This window comes from Odontesthes bonariensis, chromosome 24 (genome assembly GCF_027942865.1).
Source record: "Odontesthes bonariensis isolate fOdoBon6 chromosome 24, fOdoBon6.hap1, whole genome shotgun sequence".
In the NCBI taxonomy this organism is placed as follows: Eukaryota; Metazoa; Chordata; class Actinopteri; order Atheriniformes; family Atherinopsidae; genus Odontesthes; species Odontesthes bonariensis.
In genome coordinates, this window is record NC_134529.1 from 15658988 (window position 1) to 15684394 (window position 25407).

General features: G+C 41.4%; 1 protein-coding gene across 1 annotated transcript in view; it reads left to right on the forward strand.

The window, feature by feature from the left end:
- The first annotated feature begins 2113 nt into the window (after positions 1-2113).
- The window catches only part of xkr6b (XK, Kell blood group complex subunit-related family, member 6b), a 57411-nt gene continuing 34117 nt past the window's right edge, over positions 2114-25407 (forward strand). The window contains exon 1 of the mRNA XM_075459434.1: positions 2114-3095. Coding sequence (XP_075315549.1) covers positions 2533-3095 — 563 coding nt within the window. The 5' untranslated portion in view covers positions 2114-2532. The remainder of the gene's footprint in view (positions 3096-25407) is intronic.

Sequence of the window (25407 nt, forward strand, 5' to 3'; positions counted from 1 at the left end):
TGTGTACAATGTGCAGCCTGCTTTGTTTACCATTTGTTTGTTGATGTGTGTACAATACAGTGCTGGTTGTTTACCATTTTCTTACAAAATAAAGTACATTCTTTCGACAAAACAGAGCAGAAATTTCATGTAACACAACATTCCAGTTAACACAAACATGAAAACAAAAAAAGAAAAAACACCAAAACAGATGACACAGAACCAAAAACATATTTCTTAGATATAATATTTCAAAAATGTCTAAAGTTCCCTGTAGAATGTTGTTGTTATAATGTATGCGCTGTGTCATTCATTTAACCAAAACTAAGTAAAAATGCAAAAAGTGGCATGTGAAAACCGAAGTAAACCAACAGCTTTCAACAGCAGATTCAACAGCTTGTACAAACACCTTTAGCAGAAATAACTTGAAGAAATTGTTTTCTGCATGAGTTTATCAGTTATCAGCACAGCTCTCTAAAGGTCCCACCACATTATGTCAGACAGGTTCAGGTCTGGACCATTGCAACGCCTTGAATCATTTTTTGTTTTAGTCATTCTGTTTAAGATTGAAGTTCATGGTCGACTTAATGACTGTAAGCTCATTGTCCAGATCCTGTGACTGCAGAATAAGCCCGAAGCATTACCCTTCCACCACTGTGCTTGACAGTTGTCTTTGTTTGTTTTTCACCGAATGTGCCATGTGTATCTCTACTTTCGTCTCATCTGTCAAAAGGACACCGTTCCAGAGGACTTGCTGTTTATTCAGATGAAACTTTGCAAAGAGGCTTTAACCCCAGCAACTCTTCCAAACAAATCATACTTATGTCTTTCTCCAATCGTACTGTCATGAACTTTAACGCTTAACATGCTAACTGAGGCCTGTAGAGTCTGAGATGTAGCTCTTGGGTTTTTTGCAGTTACTCTGAGCATTGCACAGTCTGACGATGGAGCAAACTGACAGCCACTCCTGGGAAGACTGTCAACAGTCTTGTATTTTTTTCACTTGTGAACGTCATTTCTTAATATAGAAGGATCGACTCCAAATAAATTGGCCTTATAACCCTTCCCAGATTGATGGGCAGCAACAACTGCTTCTCAAAGATCGTTGGTGATGTCTTTCCACCTTGTGTTAACACACACATAATCAATTAGTTTGATTTGCAGGAGTGGCTGTAGCTCAGGATGAAGAGCAGTTGTCTGCCAATCAGAGGGTTGTTGGTTTGATTCCGGGCTTCACTGAATCACACGTCAAAGTGTGCTTGGACAAGACACTGAACCCCACATTGCATCTATTGGTTTGTGAAAGTATCTAATAGTGAAAAATGCATGTTGTGTATTATAGTAGTACAGACCATTTAAGAACATCTAGCTGTTAACCTCTTAAATTCTATAGAAGCAGTAAGGATTTTCACACAATGCTTTTGTATTTGGGAGTAGTTTGTGTTATTTAAATAATAACATGATGTCATGTTGTCATTTTGAGTTTTTTGTTACTTTATTCTACAGCCTGGCAAAGACAATGTGATTACTTTCGTTTTCAGTTATTCTAATAGATCAAACCTTAGAGTTGAAAGAGGGTGCTTTTTTCTTTTTCACGACTATATTCGATGAAACGTGGTAGTTTTTCTGAAGTTGTTGTTTGGTTTTGAATGTGCGTGTGTGTGTCTGTTTGTATGTGTTTTGAGAAAATCTTGTTTCTTATATTGACTGTGTTTTTATTTTTGTTGTCATTGTCCACTGCTGATGGGTTTCGTGCCTTTGGGCCACCGTATTGCATAGTCATACCAAAGAGGATATGCCACAAACCCTATGGAAACATACAGTTTTTATAAGGAAGTATAACGCTTTTCTGAGTTTTTTGGTTTGGTTTCGCGTTTCTTCAACAGAAAATCACCCTGAACTGTGTCTTTGTGACTGGTTCAAATGTCCGGACAAGGGAAAAGACTAATTTTCCCTTGCGCGTGAAGAGGCGTGTTGTATGCGCTCATCGTGTTCATCCTGCAGTCCTCTCCAGCATATAAGAGCTTCGAACGAGACACTAGATGGCAACCAAGCGGGATGGGAGAGACAGTGTGTCTGTGTGTAATTGCGTGCGTGTGTGATTGTGTGTGAGTAAAGGGGAGAGGTGGGGGGATGAATTAGCCTACGTCGGCGTGGGACAGCGGATGGACGGACAGTCTGCTCAAGGCACTCAGCTTGCAGCTGGAGGCGAGCTGCAGAGACGGGATACAACTGAGCTGCGGGGAACGAGATAAATGCAGGGGCAAGCAGTGTTCCTTTACAGCTGGATACATGAGTTACAAATGAAATAGTTTTGAAGTTGTAGTTGACATTATTGTAATCAGGTGGGAATAGATCTGCACTGGAAGGGTAAGAAAAGATGCACTGCGTCTGTGGTGACACCGGTGCGCCATTTGGGGACAGAGTGAGCGGAGGCGACACGCGGACACCCCGCTTTTAGATGGCTCCAACATTTGGGGTGCAAAACAGGTGTCAGGGAAGTGTCGTCACGAACCCCGGAAGCCGGAGGAGGTGGGAACATCAGAGGGAAAGATGGCAGCGAAATCCGATGGTCGCGGGGTCGTTACCGGTTTCGCCCAGCTGCACAACCTGGATGAAGTGGTGGGGACGGGAGAGGACGACACTCGGAACGGCAGCTCGTTCCACATCTGCCACTGCTGCAACACCTCATCGTGCTACTGGGGCTGCCGGAGCGCCTGCCTGCATTACCTCCGGAAGAAGGGGAAGGGGAGGGATGCAGGGCGACCACCGCAGGAGGAGCGCCTCTGGCTGGACTGCCTGTGGATCATCCTGGCGCTGCTGGTGTTCTTCTGGGACGTGGGGACCGATTTGTGGCTGGCCATCGACTATTACCACAAGCAGAACTACTTGTGGTCAGGCCTGACACTGTTCTTCGTGCTGGTGCCCTCGGTTCTGGTCCAGATCCTGAGCTTCAGGTGGTTTGTCCAGGATTACACTGGGGGTGGACTGGGCTCCGTGGAGGGGCTAAGTAGTCGTAGAGCTACAGCCAGTTTTCAAAGAGACAGGTGCTGCCGCCTCTCTGTCTGGGTCTGGCAGACAGTCATACACATCTTTCAGATGGGACAAGTGTGGAGGTAAGAAAAACTTTGAGTTTAGCTTTTAAAAGAATCTGCTAAACTTCTACAAAGATCAGTGTTTCCAGCTCACCTCTATCTATCCAGCCAGCCAGCCAGCCTTCTAAGCTCGTCTTGACTGTCACCTGGTATAACCCAGTAGTGTGTACATGACAGGGGTAAAAATCAGCACCTTGGTGATGCCATTACGCTTGCCTTCTTGTCGCCACTGTTGTTATACATGTCTGCATTCGGATATGTTTTACACACACATTTAGTTACATTTTACGTTTTGCTTTTTTTTGTTTGTTTTTTGGAAACAAATTTCTTTCATCCAAATGTGTCCACACCAGCTTGCCACATCTGCACAGACATTGCGCCGATGTCAGTGTTTCAGCACAGTGCGCCATTGCGCTTGTGTGGGGAGAGCTATTTGTTCAAAGAAGGGCAGGTAGGAGCCGATATGTGTGTGTCTGAGTGTGTGTCAGGGGCGCCGTTCACATCACAGTGTACAGTCGCCTCGATTCACCCGCTCTCCCTCCCCGCATCAGATACAGACGAGCATCTGTTTTCACGGATCACAAAACTACATCTCCCCCCCCCCCCCCCCCCCCTACAGACATGATGTCATCGATTCCTCTGCAACGCTCCAGATATTCGGTCCCCAAATCTGCTTCTTATGTGCCAAACAAATTGATGCGTCAGGGGGACCGCGGTGATACTCAAGGTGTACTGCTCTGCGCGTAATTTGACAGAGGCTACAGTAGTAAAATGTGACACTGGCGCGCAGCTCATCCTTTCTGTTTCGGTTGATCAGTCGGAGCCTCTGAGCAGGAGTTGTGTTTTTTTTTTTTTTTTTTTTTGGTGCAGACAGACGCAGTGGCTGGCATTTAATGGGAAAATAGTAACGCATGACGGCTGCTTTGAAGGGGCTGCCAGCGTGAAAAATGCAAAGCAGCAGCACTGTGAGAGCCAACAGAAGGGGTCAGGTTTTTTAGTCGACGTGGATGATAACGACACTGACCACTGATTCTGTTGCAGCGTTTGTGTTTGACAGACCTGTGCTCCTCATCAGAGAAATGGCTGTGTTATAGTCTGATGCATGTGAACGTGTGTGCCACAGGCTAAGTTACTCACATGTCGAGTCGAGGAGTAAAATCTGAACTCAAACTCACTGACCTTTCTGAGAGAGAGGAAACAATGCCAGGGGCGTAAATGAGATATTTTCTAATCTAGCTCACCATTTTGCCTTCCCAGTTTGGTGTGAAAACAAGGCTAATTCCTGTTACGTGCTTGAAAAGAGCTTTTTCACTCTTGCATTGAAGACAAATTTAGTGCCTGCTGGTGCATCCCCAGTCAAGATGGGTTTTCCCAGAATGAGAGAATCCTCCGTGCGTTCCTCATCAGACTGATTCAAAGGCGACATTGATCTGATGCAAGTTTATTTACTCCACTGTGGTTCACTAGATTATTTTGCTCATTTGTGCCACAAGAAGAAGACATGGAGAGGGCTGTTAGCTGGAGCCCTGGAGAAGACACTGGTTATGCTGGTGTGTGTAGTATTTTACACGTAAATCCAAAGTAATGGAGAGCATCTTAAGATGCCTGACTTAAGATGCAGCAGTGCAAGGAAAAATATAACTGTTGCTGAGTCACCTGACATGTCGAGTCATATTAAACCCCTTTTAGAAAGATATGATGGCTTTATGATCACATCATCTTGTTAAAGAAGTTATCAGCTGATGTTTCAACCTGATCTCATGACAGCATGTGAAAATACTGACGTTGGTCCACAGCTCAAACTGTGACAGTTTTACAACAAAGACTCAAAAATGGCAGAATTACCATGTTTTGATTACTCTGCTCCATACACAGATGGAGCTTCAATTTCGGTTCATCAGCACGCCCACGTCCTATGTCTCCATATGTGTTTCTATATGTGATGACATTCCATGTCTCACTCACGTTGACTCGACTACATTCGCTTATAGGGAATAAGGAGTGGAAATTGGAAGGTGTTTAACCACAGTCTTTTGCCACACCCTGAATGCCTTTTTGCAAGAGATTGTTTGTTGCAGCTTCGTCCTGCATAATGCTTTAAATAGTGGACTTTTCAACTCTCACATGCAAATGGTTACAGTTAGGTATTTAAAGTACCTGGTTTGAGTTAATATACATGGTTAGGTCTGCATGCTACAAAATACACAGGTAACCAATTCAGCTTAAACAATTTTAAATTTATGCAACTTCTGTCATGTCACACAAACGCTGGCCCATAGAAAACAGCAGCTTTAGGTACACATTTCCCTCTCACAATTTGCAACCATGGGTTGTGATATTCTACTTAATTTTGGACAAATACATAAACTTATCTATTACATGTTTTCTGGTGAGAGTGGATTTTTTATTTTTTTTATCTGGACCTGTTCACAGTAGACGTCTGCATTGGGTCAAAACTGCTCATAAATTCCACTTTAAGTGTCTTTAACTTGTATTATCCATTGTCTGCCTTGAGATGGAAGAGGAAAGCTTATTTACACTCAATCAAAAAGAAGAAAAAAAAAATCTCCGAGCTTGATCCCGCTAATGTTTATTTTTTAGATAAATCGTAAGGTTTCCATTTGCAGCTGCTTCGCATATTTCAACACAAAGACTCAAATCAGGGGGGAAACCTAGCTTGACAAAACATATCAGCATTTATAAAACTCTCTAATGGATTTCTTCCTTTTGTCTGTGCTGGTTGCCTGGTTACCGCTCCTGTAACTCCAGCCGCATATATGTTAAACAGCAAAGTTTTGCACTTTAGGGACAACTTCTTTTTTTTTTTCTTCTTTTCTTTTCTTTTCCAGTAATTCTAACTCTGCGGGAACGGACGTAAAAGAAAATTCCCTGAAGTTCTTTTAAAGCAGAAGAAGAAACTGGTGCAATGAAATGTTGCTTATGGAGAACTTAAGGAAACACAAAGTGTTTGTGTGAATGTTGTGACAGCACAAAGCCAGGAGCCAGTGATCCTTGTCAGACCGCTTTGTCCCGCTGGACATGATCCTCCTCGCTGCTGGTTTGGAGCTGAGGGTCAAAAGCTGCTCTTGTCAGCTTCACTCGGGTTCACAACCTATAAGACCCACAGGGCTAACAGTTGATATGGAGATTATTGGACGCTGTGAGAGGCCAACTTGCCAATAGGTAGCATATGTTATTAAACTGTAGGGTATAGGATGTCAATATATTTAGAAAGTACAAGACAGTGCTTTGTTTTAGTTAATTGACGTGTGCATTTCATTAGATTTATTCAAATCTTTTCCAAGCACATATTTGCTTATCAATGGTCATTTCTTTTCATTTATGGATGGATTTCAAAGTATGCATAATGGCGATTCTTTGGGAAAGCAAGCTGCTACAGCATCAGTTTGTGAAATGTTTTGCCTTCATTAAAATGAGAAAACCAAGCTGAAGTGCTGACAAGAGTCAAAACCGCTTCCTCATCATGTCTCGTTACCCAGTTCTATTTTTTACCCCGCATTCAATTAGCTGCTTTTTTTCCCCCCTCCTCTGTGCACCTGAGGACCAAGCTGATGGCAGAATCGCCTTTCTTGTCTTGCAGTTATCTCCTTGTTAATTGTTGACAGAGCCCCATCTGTAATCCCACTATGTCACCAGTTGCCACTGCTCTTTAATGTCCTTCCTCCCCGTGAAACACCGGCCCTGCTGATGGTGTTAGACATTCCGCTCGCATAGGCTCAGGCACACGGTGGATCTCACATACCCAGAGGTCTCTTGGCAGCACGATGGACAGCTTAATCAGTGTAAACCCAAATTAGTGTCTCACTGAGAGCAAACGGCAACTATCTTCTTCCCCTTGCAGAGATTTATGTGGAAGTTTTGGAACCTCTTTATAAATTGGGAATTCCCATCAGAAGCAGGTTGACTGCATTTTTTTTAACTTGACCAGTCCTAAAGATTGAAGGTCAGAATCAGAATTAGAATTTCTTAGCTAGTGCTGCTTTGTTTTATACTCAATGTATATGCAATACTAATTAGAGAAAGTGTCACATTAAAGTTGGAGCATTTTAAAGCTCGGTGGTAATCTGTCTGCTGAAGAAGAAATATACTGATAACTTTTCCAAGAGTCTGTCTGTGGTGGTTAGCTGCTTGGCTCTTGTCTTCTTCATGTGAGCTGCCTTTGTGTTGAAATCTGATATTCAGCACTAAATCAGATTTCAGCACTAAATCAGATTTCAACACAACAACACATTTCATTCAATTTTTCCCTACATTTCAGGACATTTTCTAAGCTTTTAATGATCACGTATTTAATGATATTCACTCAGCCTTATAGGGTGAGTATACAAAAGAGTGTGTGGTGATATCATCTGTCTCCCAGGCAAATATAACACTGTGTTGTGCAGCCACAACAAAGATGATATCTAGAAGATATATGTCACGTTGGGATGGGCCAAAGGATATTGGATATTACTGTATTTGGTGCACATTTTGACCCCCGCTGTGTTGTAAAAACCTTAAAAGAATACATGACTCAGCTCTTTACTGTGCATTTGCCAGTATGCAATCGCTGAAACGAGTGTGTATGATATGATTTACTGTGTTCATCAGAATTAATTGAGTATTTGATGGGTTTCATTATGGGTCACTGAGTGAGATGTGTGTTCATGTCATGATGTTGCATTGTGTCCATGAGAACCAGAGAGGGGCTTATATTATTGCTTCTCTGTTCAGTTCATGTTTATAAATGTATTTTTACTGTCAGTTTTTTTGGAAATTCTATCTTTGTCCTTGTAATTGTCTCTACATAAATGCTGTCTGTTTGGCAATTCGACAGAAGCCAGAAAAGTTGGGTTTCCCCCTCCTACAGTCATACAAATGCCACAAATCTGGTTGGATTACGCTTTAATCCAGCACAAGAGCAGGCTCACAACTGAGCTACATGAAGAAATCGCCACATGGTTGGCATCTGCCTCTGTTTCCTTGGCCGGTAAATATTAACACAGGCTGCAAAGAAGTCGACAAAAGCCTCCCTTGGTGGGCTGGATGGCTTTATTTGCGCAGAAAAGGTTTGTTGACGCAGCAAAGCAAGACACTGTGATGATGCAATGCAAGCAACTGCCTTGTCGAGGTACAAACAGCTGTGGGGGTGAAAGTAGAAAAAGATGAGGCTTGAATGAATTGGTGACAATCCATATAATTATGTTTTGAGAGTTTAAAATGGCGAAAGATGGGAACATCATGTTCCAGCCACAGTGGAGACAGTGGAATATTTTTAGAATGAAGAAAATGACAGCTATGCCTCAGTTTTCCTGGGCTGCCTATTCTGTTGGGTGACAGCAGAGTACATGAATTAAGGAATCTCCTTAAAAAAATCTGATTTTTTTTTTACATCATTGCAAAAGCATGAAGAAAAACCCTGTGTATTAATGTTTGAAAACTTCATTTTGTAAGATATGTCTCATCATGTTAGATGAGTTAGAATATCAGAGCCCCAAATGTGCTTTATTAATTGAAAAGAGCATGCAGGCACGGGTAGAAAACACTTGTTTTTATTATGCTACATGTCCGACTCTGCTGAGTGTTATTTACAGACTCTATTGTTGCTCTGGAACGTATCAGCGTAACGCTACTTGTTTTCTCATTAGCGATGATAACAGGGAGCAAACCTTTAAAGCCAGCTCTCCAAGAAAACCCCCAATTATGTGACAGAGGAGCACATCAAAACGCAAGAGAAGCCAGCTTTCTTTGGAATGTACCACAGCTGGGGGTAAAGAGACAAAAAGCCATAAATGGTAGAGAAATGTGTGCCTCAGTTATTCAATAAGCAGAGAGAGAGAGGGATCTGAAAAAGGGATTCAATTACTGTTTTGGTCGTATGTCATCAGGGTTTGAGTTCAGGCTGGGTTATTGAATTACAGAGCTTTGCTGCACTATTTTGTTTGAATCCAAATGTTTCGCACATAAAAGTCAACAAGTCTCTGTACTGGTGACATTTGCACTTGAAAAAGCATAAATGAATGAGTAACTAACACGTTTAGCTCATTGTGATCCCATTTCTGCAGGCGATAGCACCTTCTGTTAGAGAGCTCTTAAGTTCATTGCAGAGCGAATGAATGGGAATGAAAAGCCTGCGATGATGCTTGATTTAACAGCCTCAGGCCTGACTTCTGTGCAAAACAACCTAAAGGCCCTGATGTCACACTGGTCAACAAAGCAATTTGCATGAAAAAATATCAGACACATAGGTAGATGGGTTACCAGACAGACTCAATGTGAATCACGTCTATAGGTGTATGTGAACACACACAAACTACTCCTCAGGGGAGTAGAATAGTAGAGTAATTCTTTTATATGATATTCTCCTTAAGCATCACATTACACCATTTCTACAGATACAAAAAAATACACACGTTGTGAGACTTACACATTTCCATGTCATGTTTCTTTAGGCAGTCAGATCAGAGAGAAGTGGAGGACATTCAATTTACTCCTTCCCTCATTTCTTACACTTCCTCCCAAAGAGAAATGTGAAACAAGTCTGCCTCTTCTTTTTTTGATCTAAATTAAAACATGGACGCAGATGCTTAAACTGCTTCAGTTTCAGAATTTGTTGAATTTAACATAATGAGATCGTTACTGGAAACATATTCCTTGTGTAGCACACTGGCATTGTCCTAGCAGGAAATGCAGCTTTAGCCTGACACGTTTCTTAAACTCAGTGAGCAGGGTCAGTTTTAATGTTTTGAGTTGATCTCATACTATTTTCAGATGTATTCATCTACAGCTGAAATTAGTTTCCAACTAAGGCACTAAATTGTGTTTGCAACAAACTGCCAAGCTGTTTTATTGAATTACTGAAGGGTGTTTTAAAAATTAAATATATGACCTATTCTTATCTAGCTCAGGAAATGAGTTTCCTCACAGAACACAATTACTGGGCTTTTTTTTAAAGCACTTTACTGTCAATAAACACAATTCTAAACCGTGGATGCAGCCGCTGCAATTACCTTGTCCTGTGCTTATCTTTGCAAAAACCTTGTAGCGGCAAACTTTGACAATAGTTTAAAGTGTTCTATGATATGGCAAAACAAAACAAAACAATAAGCAAGCAAAAGATGACACCAAATAACAAACAAAACCCCCAAAATGCCCAAGAAAATACTGCAGTGGGGTATACAATATGGGAAAAAAAGTATAGAAATCATAAACAATTAACCAAAATGCACAAAGTCTCTGGAAATGTTAAATACATAATTCTACAGACACTCACATTTCAAAGCAGTTTCTGGAAATACTGTGGACATAACCATCCATTTCCAAAAAAACACCATCTTGTTAAAATACGGAAAACCTCTCACCATCCTGCTTCTCCAGCAAAGTCTTACCTGAAACATGAAGAGAGACCAGGATGCATCTGGCTAAATCTTGGAAGATTAGGCAGCAATGCTCAGAATGCTAAATTCTAGTGGCCAAAGTTTGTAACATCACAAAAATGTGCAGTTGACTATTTGAAATGCTTCTCACATGCTGAATTTACCAAAACAATACACTTTACAATATATGAGCAATTACATTTGAATTGACTCAGAGAATAAAGCAAGAAACCATTTGTGCACCTCTTTAAAGCGGTATGTCCCTCACCTAAGTGGGATATGGTTTTAACAATTCACCACTTTGCTGCTCTTGAATAACAACATCTTAAGGACTCAATAAAGAAGTATTTTAACCGTTGTAAAGCACCAAAGAAGTTACTATGGGAGGGGACAGCCATGCAATGATGCTTTCAGAGTGTCAGAGACTGCAATCATTCACTCTCTATGTGTGTTGTTATCCAAGCTAATGGGTTTTGTGCTGTGGCAGTCGGCCAAGCCACAAACGTATGTCAGTGCATGTTTGTGTGCTTGAGCCTGTACCCTGCCATATGGATGGAGCAAACTTCTAGGTTTTATTCCAATAAATAAACCAGGTTTCCCCCCCAACAACTTTAAGACCAGAGTCCTCATTGCTCAGATTTTATACCTGAGATATAGTAATCTACCGACTGTTTGATGGGGTCTGAATCAGGTTTCACTTCCACGTTTGGCCAGTTTGTTTCTGACTGAGATCCTGGTGCTCGACTGAGACACCCACTGGTTTTCTAAGCTTACATGTTGGACTTCTAAGGAAGAACCAATGGACTTGTGATGGCTACAACAGGGCAGTCAAGTATTGACAGATGGACTAAAACATTGTAGGTTTTGTATTCAAATCCCGCCTTGTACATTTCATTTGATGAGACACATACTTCCCAGATGTCTCAGCTGTTTCTGTTTGCTGTTGTGTATGTTAACATGTTTGCATTCTCCCTATCTGCCTTGCTACAGTTGTAGCTTACACGCTGGTGGAACTTGGCTCGTGATGATTAAGCGTTTGTTGACTTTGAAGTCTGATGTTTGCACAGTGTGCCTTGTTCTGTTTGGCAGTTGTTGCGGCTGCATCGACACAGTTCTCAATGCTCCCCCACAGTTGTCTGTTATTTCCATTCCACTTTAAACGAATATCAAAATGTCACTTTTCCTTGTAGTTCTTTCGGAAGCTCTCAAAGCTACACTGTGATGGGTGATGTGAATGCTTTATCATTACTGTACTGCATATCATCATTACCTGGGCCCAGATGATACCCAGTGCAAGTTGAGATACTCACACACTGAGGTTATTCTTCATCCAGAGTCCCCCCAGCCCAATACTTTTATTTCTAATAGATATCCATGCCTCCTTTCTCCTGTTTGCAGGTGAGGCTCATATTCCCAGATGTACTATTTGAGATCATCATGTGAACTCTCTGTATACTCTCTCTATCCATTAGTGCTCCTCCTAAACTCATGCATTACCATCTGTCTTCCCTGCAAGCTTAACATATGTTTTTGTTTTCATCCCTCCATATCGCTTACACCTATTAATGTTCTAAGGCTCCTCATAAAACCTGTTAACCCCCTCCATCCATCTAGGAAAGAAAGAGACCCAACTGTTTGTTCCTCTGTCCTGTCTTATCCTCTTCTTTTTGGCTGGAGCTGGAAGAATAAGCCTCTATGTACTGATGCCCCTGATGTCCCTCACTGCTAGTTAAAGTCATCATGCCACCTCCCCTTCATCTTTCTCTTTATATCTGTGGCTTTCTCCCTGTGTTGCCTTCACATAAAGCTGCACTTGACCTCCATTTCCGTCAAGGAAACTGGAGCATCTGGCTCCTTCCCTATTACAACTCAACGCCTCCTCCCTCCCTCCCTTATCCTGCCATACCACCCATCTCTAACTCCCTACAGAGCCCATTTTCAGATCTTCTACATTCTGCTCTCCATTTCCTCTCCCTCCCGCTCACAAAACGTCTCATTTCTGTAGGAAACTGTTACACTTCACTTCAGTTCATGAGTTAACCTGTGGCTTCTCTCACATTACCTGCCATTCCTTTAGACTCAGAGCTTGTCATTGCCACTCTTTTACGCTCTGTTGAAAAGAGTGCACACAATAGAGAAAATCAATACAAATACTGCAAAAAAGGGAGAGCTTTTAACCTTGACTGTAACATTTGAAGAGTTTTTAAAGATCCATTCATTAAGATATTGATGATACACTTGAAATTACTGTTATGATTGAACCTATTGCAGATTACGCTGGGAATCTACCCTCTGCCAGGCAGTGCTGTGTTGCTTTTGAAGCCGAAATAATGTTGGTTCGCGTAAACGTATGGCAAGCTGCACTTAGCCAGGAGATCATACAAGCTAATTGTGCACAAGCTGCTTGAGTGAGAAGTGGACGAAAACAAGCAATCGGTGAAAAATGTCAAACATTAAGAAAACAGAAATAGATATTTCTCTCAGGAGTTGGATGCCTAAAGCAAGGATTTAAAGAGAAAGAACAGTGGAATTATATTTGATCGTACAAATCAAATACTTAATATGAATTTGCCGCTGGTTGCAACAATGTGTTTTGCAGCCAAATTGCAATCCAGCGTTGTTTTAATGCTGCTTTAAAGAAGACCCCTCAGGAGAGCTGAACTTACAGTGTGAACTAACTAGTACAAAGACAGGAAAAGAAAAATCCTACAGCCTGAGTGTGGCAGTGGGTTGAATTAGATGAAAACAAAAGGTGTTCTACTGAACAGAGCCAGCAGTGTTTGTGGGTGGGAGGTTGTGTGAAGGTGTTGTCTTCTGCCGTTTTCTTGCTCCATGTGCAGTTTGCAGGGTGACGTTTAAAATTTCGCAGTTCTGAGATGCATCTCGATGTGGACATGAACGATTCGGCATCGATACAGTGACAGAAACATTCACAAGACAGTTTGCATGCAGGTGGTTTTTGGGGGATCTTCCAGCTCAGGGACCCAAAAAACTGGAACACAGACATCTTGTTATAGGTCAGAAAGCTGCCAGGATACATTTGCTGCAATCCGTTCACAAATGGATAATAACATTTAGGATTTTACCTTTCTAACGCTTATCAAGTTGCTTTTTTAATTGCTAAACTGAAACACTCAGCTTTTATTGTGCAAAGCACAAGCGAACGGCAACTAGAAGCAGAAGTTAGATAGCAACTCCACCACCAAACCCCTTCAACCTCTGCCGCCCCCGAAAGACTGGCAAAAATGAATATGTATGTATAATCATGACATAAAAAGAAATAAAAATGATTGTCCCTCAACGATGTTACAATACATTTATTCATGCCCACTCCTCATTATGGGATCTACCAAAAAAAAGAAGATTTTTGTCACTTTACTTCACTGTTGGCCTCACTCATCTCATTTGATCATTTTGGTGGAATCTGCTGTGGAAGTGAACATGATTGCATTGTTTTGATTGTGAAATTCAAGGTTCTGCTACATTCATCCATATTTCTTATTTTAATTTTGCATAGTTTATTTACACCGCGCATGCTGAGGCTTACGACCACAGCGTGATGGGTAATCGGTCGAGACAAACTTGGACCGCCGCGCCCTCTCCACCAGCCCGGTTAATAATCAAGCCCGGCATTCACTTCAGATGAGATGAGATAATGTTTTAGCAATTAATGGTAAATCATATTCACAAGAAAGACATGACCTGGTAACACATCACGTGGTTTATTTTTCGGTTTGGCAAGTATAAGCATACTGTACGTTTATGGTTTTATCAACAAATACAACAGATATGACTTTTCTCATCAGACCTCTATGATAGGTGTGGTGAATTTCTTACAGCACAGCGTTTAGAACACAGTCTTCTCAGCTCTTTTTGATGCTGTCTGTGCCTTATTCATATCTTGAAAGCTGCATCAGCAGTGTTCAGTAAGGACCACCACTGTTTGAGTCTAATCATGGCCGACGCTCCAGGCGTCAGTTTGATAAACAGACAATCCTCTGCTTATAAATAATTGAACAGCCCTGTTAGTGCTCTTACTCCCATAGTGTCACACTTACAGGGTTTTGCAGCCATCCTTTCTAATGTTTGCGTTGCCCAGTATGGTGGGCTGGTAATATTGCAGAGAAAAAAATGGTAATGCAGAGATAGGCGGAAGGCAAAATCAGAGGGGCACGTTTCTGTCAGAAATTCCACGTTGTCTGAGTTCAGTAAATGCAGGGAGTCAAGAGGCTAACATGAGAGCGAGTAGAAATTATGACAAAAACATGCAAGTATTGTAACCCTGTTTGTTTGTTTTGTTGTCTTTATGCTAATCTAAACCAGCCCTCTCCTTGCACCAGCACTCACACCACAGTGGCCATCGTGTTCTCATCTGATTGTAAGTCCAGAAAGGTTCATTGGTTGAAATGTCAAACAAATCCTTTATCGAGATTACATCTTCAAACTGTTTCACTGTAAGTGTAACCCAAAACATACCCTGGTGCTTTGAAGTCATTTTTGTGACATTTCCTGTAGGAACAATCTGATCTGACCCACATGGGACCTGCTGCTCATATTTAGAGCAGCACCTATTCAGGCCTTCTGCTCTGTCGTCCGTCGCTGTCCTTTCTGTAACCCTCTCCTGTATGATTGTGTTTGGGTGGCCTTTTTTCCTTTAGTCATGTGATCATGGCGAGTTAGAGGCGCCACAGTTGGTTCTTAAAGGGGACCTGAGAGTGTCCCATGAGAGGTCATCAGCTCAGGAGTCCAACAATGATCGGTTAGATATCATACAGCAGCAACGCCTCAGGCCTCTCATGTTTTCACCACCTTTCCCCCACCTCTTTCCTTTCATCACTATTTTTATTCTCCCGTGTCTTGTTTGGTTATTGCAGCATCCCGGCACAGAGCCTGTTCACCCTGAGTGTAATAGATATAGATATTAACAGCAGCCTGTACTTTAATAAACTGTCAGTGCACACATGGCAAAAAAGACTTCAACATATATAGATTTATATATATATGTGTGTGTGTGTGAAGTTAAAACTTCAGCCGACTGCCTCTTCCTTAGGCAATACACGTGTAAACTTGTGTGAATGTGTGAGTGTGAATACATGCATAGGAGGTGTGAATGTTCCTTTGCCTTATGCCATGTGTGTTGAGAAGCACCCGACTCATCTCATATGGTACAGTGTTAAAAAAATCGGCTCCTTTGCCGAGAAGTTATGCTCAGCAGAAAGCCAGCTTTTATGACTATTGATTAGATGATTACAGATTCAGATCCTCGTCAGTTGAAGACATTTCGAAAACAAATGTGCTCAGCGCTTTTTAGAAACACAGAAATCAAGAAAAATTAGCTCGCAAATTAGCTCTCGTGTTTCTCCAAAGTCGTGCATTTTAGTCGAATGCAATGCTGTGCGAATGCTGCCCGTTGTAGCTTCAAGGCCCTTCATGTCAAGAGTAAATATATAAGGATGATTTCTTCAAGAGTCAGCTGGCTGTTGGAGAGAAGTTCAAATGAAGTAATTCATGTTCAGCGTGTTCTTTTATTAGAAACCTCGCTGAGAGTCAGAGGATGTCATGTAATTAAATCTTGGATGATTTTTTTTATTTCAAAATATTGGGGCTGGAGGAAGAGATTAAATTTCTTATCTGCGTCCAGATAAGCGCGTAATGACATCATGAATTCACATTAATAACATCTAAATTATTATATGTTCCACATGTGACCTTGATATTTATATCATTTCCTGAAAAAATAGAAATATTATTTATCCTGCCTCATTATGCTGTGCCAATTATAATTACACTTATATGTTAAAAAATAACGTGTTATTCAAGTGTATGATAGTAACTGAATAGAATAGTCACTATGGCTGCAGGATATGGATGAATATTTTTCCACTTTGCACTTTCTCTGCAGTGGTTTGAGGATGAAATGGAGCCAGTGAGATATTTTCAGCCACCGTGTCTGAGTGGATTAGTCCAGAGTTCCTTTAAGGGACATAACAGTTTAACAACTGCTACTGCGAATCCCCTTGACTCCATATGGATTACAGGTTTGGAAGAAACAACACCAAGAACACCATAAATGCCTCCTCTGACTACTGTACTGTGAAAAAGTTTTAGACTTTTTTTTTTACGTGGGGATACTTTTCTGTGGTGCAGCACCATTAGAAAGTTGTCATGTCAGCCACCATTTTATTCAGTAATGCGGGACAATGACCACAGTTTTAAAGTAGGAGACCTACAGAACTTTCTTCTTGCAGCACGAAGAAGAACAAGCAGTTCTGTAAAAGATGTTAGACACGCAGAGACAGAAGATATCAAGACCACCTTCTGCAGAGCTGTGGCAATTTCTCGAAGATGTTTGGAACAGCCCATCCACAATTTATCTTGAAAGACCTGCCCGCATCACTTCTCCTTGATAAATTTAAAAGGAGGAGGGGGAAGGGTCTCCAATTATTGATTTGATTTGGGTTGTTTCTGTTTACTGCACTTTTGATGAAGTTAATTAATGAATAAAAAACTAGCAAGCCATTATTTTCCATTTTCATCCCACCCACCCATGTCATGTCCCCAGTATTGCAGGCAGTTGCATCCTGTTGTATTTGTTGCGTTTTGTATCTGTTCACATCTCCGGTTTGACGAGCTGATTAAAATGTGTGTGTGCTGGGCTGTGAGCTGAGTCCATGGAAGGTTCTTTATTGATCTCCCTCTAACTCAGCTTTGCAGGGTTGGCACTGTATGCTTTTCATTTATCTAAACACTTATGTCAATAAACTCTCACGTAGCCGGCCTCCACCGGGGTCCTGTATCCACCTTTAAAGCCAGGTGTTTGACCCAGTCATAACATAATCCAAGCGGGAGTATATCATATTGCAGTATGTGTAGAATTTCACGGGATCAATAAGCAATATTTTTATTTTTCACATTTTTTACCCTCTTTGCGCGGTGACGGCCTAACATGTTTCTCAGCCCTCACAGTTTTCACCCTGAAAACGAACAGGAACCGCACTGCCTGTCTGCCTTTCTTCGCATTTTGGAATAAATGGATTTATGCTCTGTGGAGTTTTATGTAGAACGCACCGAGATTAGCAGGAGGTTTAATCACGGAGCCTTTTGAAATAAGCTTAACATTTATCCGAGTGCAAGGCAGGCAAAAAAAAAAAAGAAAAAGCAGTCTGGGAATTGTGTTCATCTGCACTCAGGAGAATATGAAAGAAAATCAAACAATGCTGTCAAACATTTGAGGGTCTGTTTATTGATTTATTTGGGACTTTTTTTGATACAGGCTTTCAGTGTAGGACTTTGAAGCTTTTCCCATATCTTTCATTCCAAGAGATAGAAGGCTGTTTTTTTTCTTTTTTAAAAATCCCTCCCTGCATGTATTCCTTACTGCCACAAGAGATTGCGGACTGGGTTTTGTCTTTTTTGGCATGGCTGAGCTCTCCCCTTTCTCACCTCCCCATTTGGCACGAATCTCTGCTCTTTGAAGAAATTGTTGCAAAACATGGAGCGGTACGTTGTAGTGTTGGAAGTGCTCATTTTATGTATTCAGTCATTGATCATGTTCAAGGAAAAAACACACTGTTAGAATGTGCTGGGAAGACGTCCAGAAGACGTCCAGGCCACGTCTCAATATTGGCAAAGCTTTTATTTTTGCATTAACGTTTGGCAATGACAGGGCGCCATGAGAGCTCTGAAAAAGCTCTCATTCAGTGTAAAACGGTTTGTTGTGAACTGTTTTTTTGTTTTTTTTTCAAAGAGGGGTTGAGGACAGAAATAGCTAATCTTGGCGCAGATCTTTTTATCTGGATAGATCGGCCAATGCTTCCAGAGGTACCGTTTTTAGACATTGCAGACAATTTACAGGAGTGACATGAATGGTGGATCGGTGGCTCTATAGCCAACATCAATCTTTTGAACACGGTGACTCGACCATAGTTGCTTCTACCTGTTACATTGATAGGCTATACCGTGCCAGATGCCTTTAACGCCGTACAGTCATGTTTAGATCCTCGGTGGCAGTGTGTGACTGTGTGCACACGCGGGCTTGCGTGGTTCTTTCCTGCCTGGATTTGTACTGTTAATGACGATGTGATGTGTCAGGTTTCATTTACACCTGTTCTTGCCAGAGACACTGTGAGATTAATTAAGCCAAAACATTCATTTGCTTGAGGTCTCTCAAAACGTCAAAGCCATCATTAACGTGCCTCGCATCCAAGCTGGAGGTAACACAGAGAAACTACCAGAGAAGCACAAAATGCTTGCGTTGGTTGGGTGATAGAGGAAGAGAAGGATAGAGAGAGGAAGAAGAGATCATAGAAAAATGCTGGAAGTTGCTTTGGAGGTCGGTAAAATGCTGTCTGCTGACTCTTTTGGGTTGATTTTCTGAATTGATCCATTTTCTATATCTGCCTCATCCTGTTTATGGTCGCAAGAGGTGCAGGAGTCCAGCTGTCACAGAGTGAGGATTGCATTCACACTCAAACCTACAGTCATTTTAAAATCCCCAGCTAACCTAACATGCCTCATACCTCATCAGCCAAGATTTGAACCGAGAACTGATTTGCTGGGAGGCAACAGTGCTAACCACCAAACCACTGTGCAGCCTTTCTGAATGCCATTTGTTTTAATCGTATAGATAAGATGATATTGAAGTGAGAATGTATTTAATTATTCTCTGCTGAACACCCTTGTATCTTTTCAATTAGTGGTTTCCATTAAATCTGTCAATGAGATTCACAGCGACGTAGGTAACACTTAATTCTCCACGTGTTGAGGCTGCATGGGAAGGTGTGATAGAACATGTGATCTGTTACTAAATCAGTCTATATACTGCTTTATGTTATCTTTTTATTTGATATATTTCACTTGTATACTGAAACTTCATTGAGACTTTAAAGCCAATTAGACAAATTGGTTCAACTGAATGTGGTGCATCTTAAGACATCTTTCGTGTCAGTTATAATTTGAGGACATAATGTGCGAGGAGATTCCCCTTGTAGCCACACACTTATAGTTTATCAAATAATGAAAAGAGTAGGTCATACACATTACTTTCTTTGCTTGTGTCTGCTTTTCCTTGTTCTCCTGTCAGTCGGCACAGGAGCTCCATATCTTGCTGTCATGAGCATAACATTTTCCTTTGTAATTCCTCTGCGAGGCTTCGACCTTAGAGAACCTTAACTGTAGTAGGGATGGAATATTGTGCGTGTCTGTGTACAGAAGCAACAAATAAGCCTTAAGTGGAGAAGAGGTATGAGGCTTTAAAGATGATATTTTATTTAGTTTGAATGCATAAATGCTAGTCAGGCTCTGACTTCAGCTTAATTTCCTTCCCAAAAATGTCTACAAGCAGTGGAAGAAAGTCTTCAAACATCGGTTTAATTAGTCTTATTAAAAAGTTGAATGCTTAGGAAGCACTCCTTATCCAGATTAATGAAATTTCCCTCTTCTCATCTTTTCTTTTACTATCCACATGCCCTGTAGTTAGGGAACTGAAATGCAGATGTGTGTATTGAGAGCCATTAATTAGGTAGTGCCCTGCTTCAAACTATGACCCAGATTTATAGCAGAGCACTGACCAGTCAGACCATCACTGCTGTACTGTGGCAGCGCTCTGCTTTCATTTGAAACAACTCCAGCCATGCGTAGAAAAATGAAGAACAAAAAGCACAGTCGCTCTGTCTGCCTCTCTGTGGATAACTGTGGCTATTGAGGTTAGCAACGCGACAAGGCTACATTCGCAAGAAGCCCCCATGTCCCCATGTGAAGGGGAAGCATAGCTGGGGGATCACATCGAATTAACATTCTCTCACACAATCCACAGCTGCTCAGCATCATACATACCTAAGTCAATAACTTGATTTCACTTTCATTCATGCATACTGGAACAAAAGATGGTTGTCAGGTTGAACGGCCAAATCGAGTTGTAACCGTCTACTCAACTCTGCATACAAACGATCTGTCCTGCCTGCACAAGTTCAATACCACCTGATGTCATCAATTTTAAAAAGCCCATATTATGTGTTATTCGTTTTCGCTTTCCTTCAGTGGGTTTTTTCCCCCCAACAAACTGTTTCCAGTGCTGGTTCAGAACCAGTTCTCTCTGTTTTAACCATCACAGCTCTGGCTCCAGCCTCGGAAAAACTCATGTTACAGTGGCACCAACTCTTTGCTGTTCCAGCGCAAAGAACCGTTATGTCGGGTGCTGTAGGTGGGGTAAATGTTGATGTGTAGTCTGCCATGAGCTCAGCTCTCTCTTTTTTCTGCTGTTTTAACATTACATGTCACATTTGTGATTGTGCCCAATGTGCTGCTGCATACAATACCATTCAGATCATTCACCATTCACCATCATTCTAGACAGCTGGTGATTATAGATCCCGCTCAAAACAGTGCGTATAAATTCCATTTGCAACTCTGTTCATAAAGCATTTGGAAACACTGGTTGGCAATGCAAAGAGCGATAAAAACATGGACTTAAATCAGCGTTGTTAAACTAGACTGGTGACAGAACCAAATTAGAACAGGCTCTAACTCCAGTGCTGATCTAACACTGGAACCTCTCTGGTCAAAAAAGGGTAAGTACATAGCTCTTCTCTGCATATGAAAGACTGAAAACACAAAGCATTTGCCAAAAGCACTTATTCACACAAATGTACCTCCTGGACCAGTTAATGCCTGACCAAACAACTGAATAAATCTCCAGGGACATCAAATATTTTCAGCTCGCCTCATTTCTTTTCTTGCAGTTTATTTTGAGCTGATTAATTGAGTTATGTTAATGAGCTCCTTGTTGTAAGTTAGTGCCATTCTTGTTTGCTACGTGCCATAATTGTCTTAGTATTGTTGTTGTGAAATGTTGGCAAAGGTGATGTGAATGTCTGTCAGAGGTAACCACATGCAGGTAGTTGTGTGCACTGAGGTGGAAAACAGTGTCTGCTCGGCCATCCACCGTCTGACCTGCTGACCATAGTGCTACAATGTACAGCATTGTCGCAGGATGACCTCAGTGACTCACCATAGTCTGCGCAGTTTGCTGCCCCTCTTAACGCTCTGACATAAGTTCTGCCTCACTATGCTTGTCTGCCATCCTTCTGTTTGCTCTCCACTCGCACATTTGTTCCACTTTCTCCACGATACAGCTTTTTTCAACACATAGCCGCAACATCTCTCAGTTCTGCCCCCACTCTTCTTTCTGCCTTTCTCCCTCTGTCGCTCGTTCAGCTGCTGCTCCTTTTCCCTGACCTACCCTGGTGGGTTTTGGCGGGCAGCAGGCAATGACAGTTGTATTAGCAGTTGATTTCGAGGTCACTTTCGCTCAGCACCACTGAGACTCAGATACTGTGTGATGTCTGAGCAAAAAGAAACAATGAGAAAGGAAGACAGAGTAGCAGTAATATATATATGTATATGTATATATAAATATTTGGAGGAAGAAGGCAATTAATTTGAATAGAAATAAATCATTGTTGTGTGTGAATTTAAATACAAAATGTATGAGGTGAAATTTTCACACTGAATGTTTAATTAGCTGCTGTGGAGAAGGAAAAAAACGCTCTTCATGACATAATCTGTGAACTCCACCTACATATGTTTATGTTTGTTTGTGGAGTACTTTCGGCTTGAAAAAAGGAAAGGGTGAGACCTAGTGCCTGTGCACGTGGGTGTAAAATCCAGTGGAGACAGCCCGGCCATGTCTTGATTGACATTTAATCACCATGGCAACAAGCGAGCTGCAAGTGTGTGCTCCTCTGAGAGCCTTCAGTTGGCAGGTTGCAAGAGACCAAGGACTTCCCTGCCAAGTGTCGTCGCAACATCATTGAATTCTGCAGCTTGTATGTGAGGGGATGGCTCCCAAAACCCTCCAAACCCACCGAAGTGCAGATGTTTACCCCTTCCCCCCACCTCCCAAACAGCTGTTGTTCCACTCTTCAGATGTAACAGCGAGTCATGATTAAATGTTACATGATCAGTTCATGCTTGTTGGATTCTGAAAGTCCTGGTTGTAGCAGTATTTTTTTTTTGGGGGGGGGGGGGGTGCTAAGCATCCTCACAAATTGTTTTCTCTGTCAGTGGGGCTTCAGCTTCCAGTGGCTTTTTGTTGATGATAAGATTCTGTGGTAGATTTTAGGTCCAGATGAACAACAAAAAAAGATGGTGACACTTTCTGGCTTCCAGATGGTGTTTGTTTCTGCATCTGTAGAGTGTTGACTCATCCTGTCTCCCCTTCTCCTACCTCTACCTGCCTTGGTTGTCACTCAGTGGGGTTACATGGCACTGAAAGGATCGGATAATTGGCTAAATTACAATAAGAATGAGTTGAGCAAGGGTAATTATCCTTGGATATATGGCGGTGAACGAATCGGATCAGAGGCACAAAGCATATCATACTCCGATACGATAGGTGGCGCTGTACCCATTTCAACTATTGCTAATAGAGCCACTTCCGGTTGACCGCTTCAACACCAACAACCATAGATATGTATAGAATGGCTAGATGTCTCGTCCACGTTGCTGGTCAACGGAGTCGAACGTTCGCAGATCGCCGCCATCTTACCACAGGCAGCTCTCTCGCCGACAACATTGTGTTGATGGTGAAACATTCAAGACATAACTTGCTTAATTCTCAAACGTTTAGGTTATTATAAACATCAAAGTAGTAAGCTAATTATCACACTACAGACGAAGTCCATATTTATTTTTTAAAATAAAAACGTAAATATTTCACGTTTATTTGCCCCATGACTCAACTTTATTTATCCCTTGGGATGACTCCCTCAGGGAAATTCAAGTCCCCAGTAGCTCCAAACACACACATAGGATCTCTATAAATCTAAAATACAGTATAATATAGAATAATTAATATAATATATAATTAAAATATAATTAATATAGAATAATCTAAAACAAAGTGTAAAAAAGAATATAGGCTATACAAGATATACAAAGTAAAGAGAGTTAAATAAAATAAGTTATAGCACTATGGTTGAGTTATTGCCCATATTGCACTACACTTGTGTTAATTACACATTGTATGCACATAGTCTGACCATAAATAGATAAGATATTGCACAGTAGTGATGTGAATTATTGCACAGATGACCGAATAAATAAAATATCGCACAGGGTCTTTTAGTACGTAAAGTACTGAATGTGGGTTTTTGAGTATTCCTCTGTCCGTGACCCCCCTACCCCCATAGATATGTATAGAATGCCATTCTACATGTGATGAGTTGTACAGCCAACCTCTCTCTCTCTCTCTCTCTCTCTCTCTCTCCCTCATCCTCCTGCTTTTCTTCTTCTTTCTTTACTCTACTTTCAAGCATTAACAATATTTTAACTGCATGTATGAATACCTGGACTTGCCTGTCCTATTTCCAAAACTTTATTGAACCTCAAAATCCATTGGCAAACTATGGTCTATTACTTGTTACATATTCAATCATCCAGAATTATTACCACAGCAATTACGTTTGTTAGAAAACAAACAGTGTAAAATCGTCGAGATTTCTGCGAGATAAGAGTAATAGCGTCAGAGCAGATCACTTACCGTAACTCAGTTTACCTCAAGTTTGACTGTCTCCCGCCAGGCAGCTTGCCTGTGGTAAGATGGCCGACTTGTGCGGACGTTCTAAACTCAGACGTAACACATCTAGCCATTCTATACATATCTATGCCAACAACAGCAAACTCAGGCATTTGAGAAAATGGCGAATGAGGAGCAAGATGAAGCTACGTCCCTCTACATTTTGTTTGTGATGAGCTGCTTATTGCACAAACGCGCTGACAAAACGGCGCATTCCCCCATAGCATTTTTTTTCTTTCTGACGGCTACTACAACTGTAATATCGTCTCTTCTGACTTCCGGTTCCCGACCCCTGGAAAAAAAAAATCTCGAGCATGCGCAGAACGCAAAGTCTAATTCACCACGTGCTTCACCCGTCTACAAACACGTTTATTTTGACTTTCAACCGAGTTATCTCTGGGTTTAATCTGATCACGAGTAACTCAATTCGAACCAATTTCTTGTCAGATTAAGGTGTCTATATGCACTTAATAACTCAATTTTATTGTAATTTAGCCAATTATCTGATCCTTTCAGTGCCATGTAACCCCACTGATTGTCTCCATTTTCTCCCTGCAATCAGCCGCTTGTCCTGTAAGCTTTGAGCAAGGTGTGGAATCAGTCTGAATTGTTGAGCAAACAGCAGCATCTCTGGCATTGGTGCATCGAATACTGAAGAAGACAGAAAAGTAGGTGGTAATAGATGGGGAATCCCTGTAAGTATAAAGTGCAAAGCAGCTTTTGTATTCTGTATCTGTTCTTTCTAGTACACATAACTTTTCAAATATCAACTCAACTTACATTTAATCTCTAGGTATAGCTGGATATGGGTGTTCAAAAACTATAGTTACCATAGCATCCCTTGTATGCACACAGACCCCCGCTGAGCTCCAAATGTGGGGGCGTTTTGAGCCCTCTGCAGAATGTGTCATTCCAACACGCCACCCAGCAGGGGTCTACTCAACTTGTTGAAGAGTCACCGTGGGCAGATACTTGAGTTGGTGTTTTACATAAGATGCTTTGTCTTAATGTGCTTATTCCGTAGGTTGATGGGAGGCTAGAGCCACTCTGTCCTCTGCTTAAGGCTGCAGCTCTCCTCTGGACCATAATCTAATGCAGTTTTAATGACCTGCATCTCATTTGTTTGATTCACTGCACTTTTTCTAATATGTATTATACAGGTTGCAAGCTAAGTTCGGACTTTAGTGAGCACTTAGAGGTCAGGATTCAAAGCAGATGTTCAATTTATAGAAAATGTTTCAAATTATGATTTAAGTACATACAGATACATTTACCAGTTTCTCATTTGGTTTTGAAAGTTTGGAGACAGCTATTTTATTATTGGTTACCTTTTTTAATTCTATGTCCAGGAGAACACTGCCAGTAGAACTTAGAGGTGAAG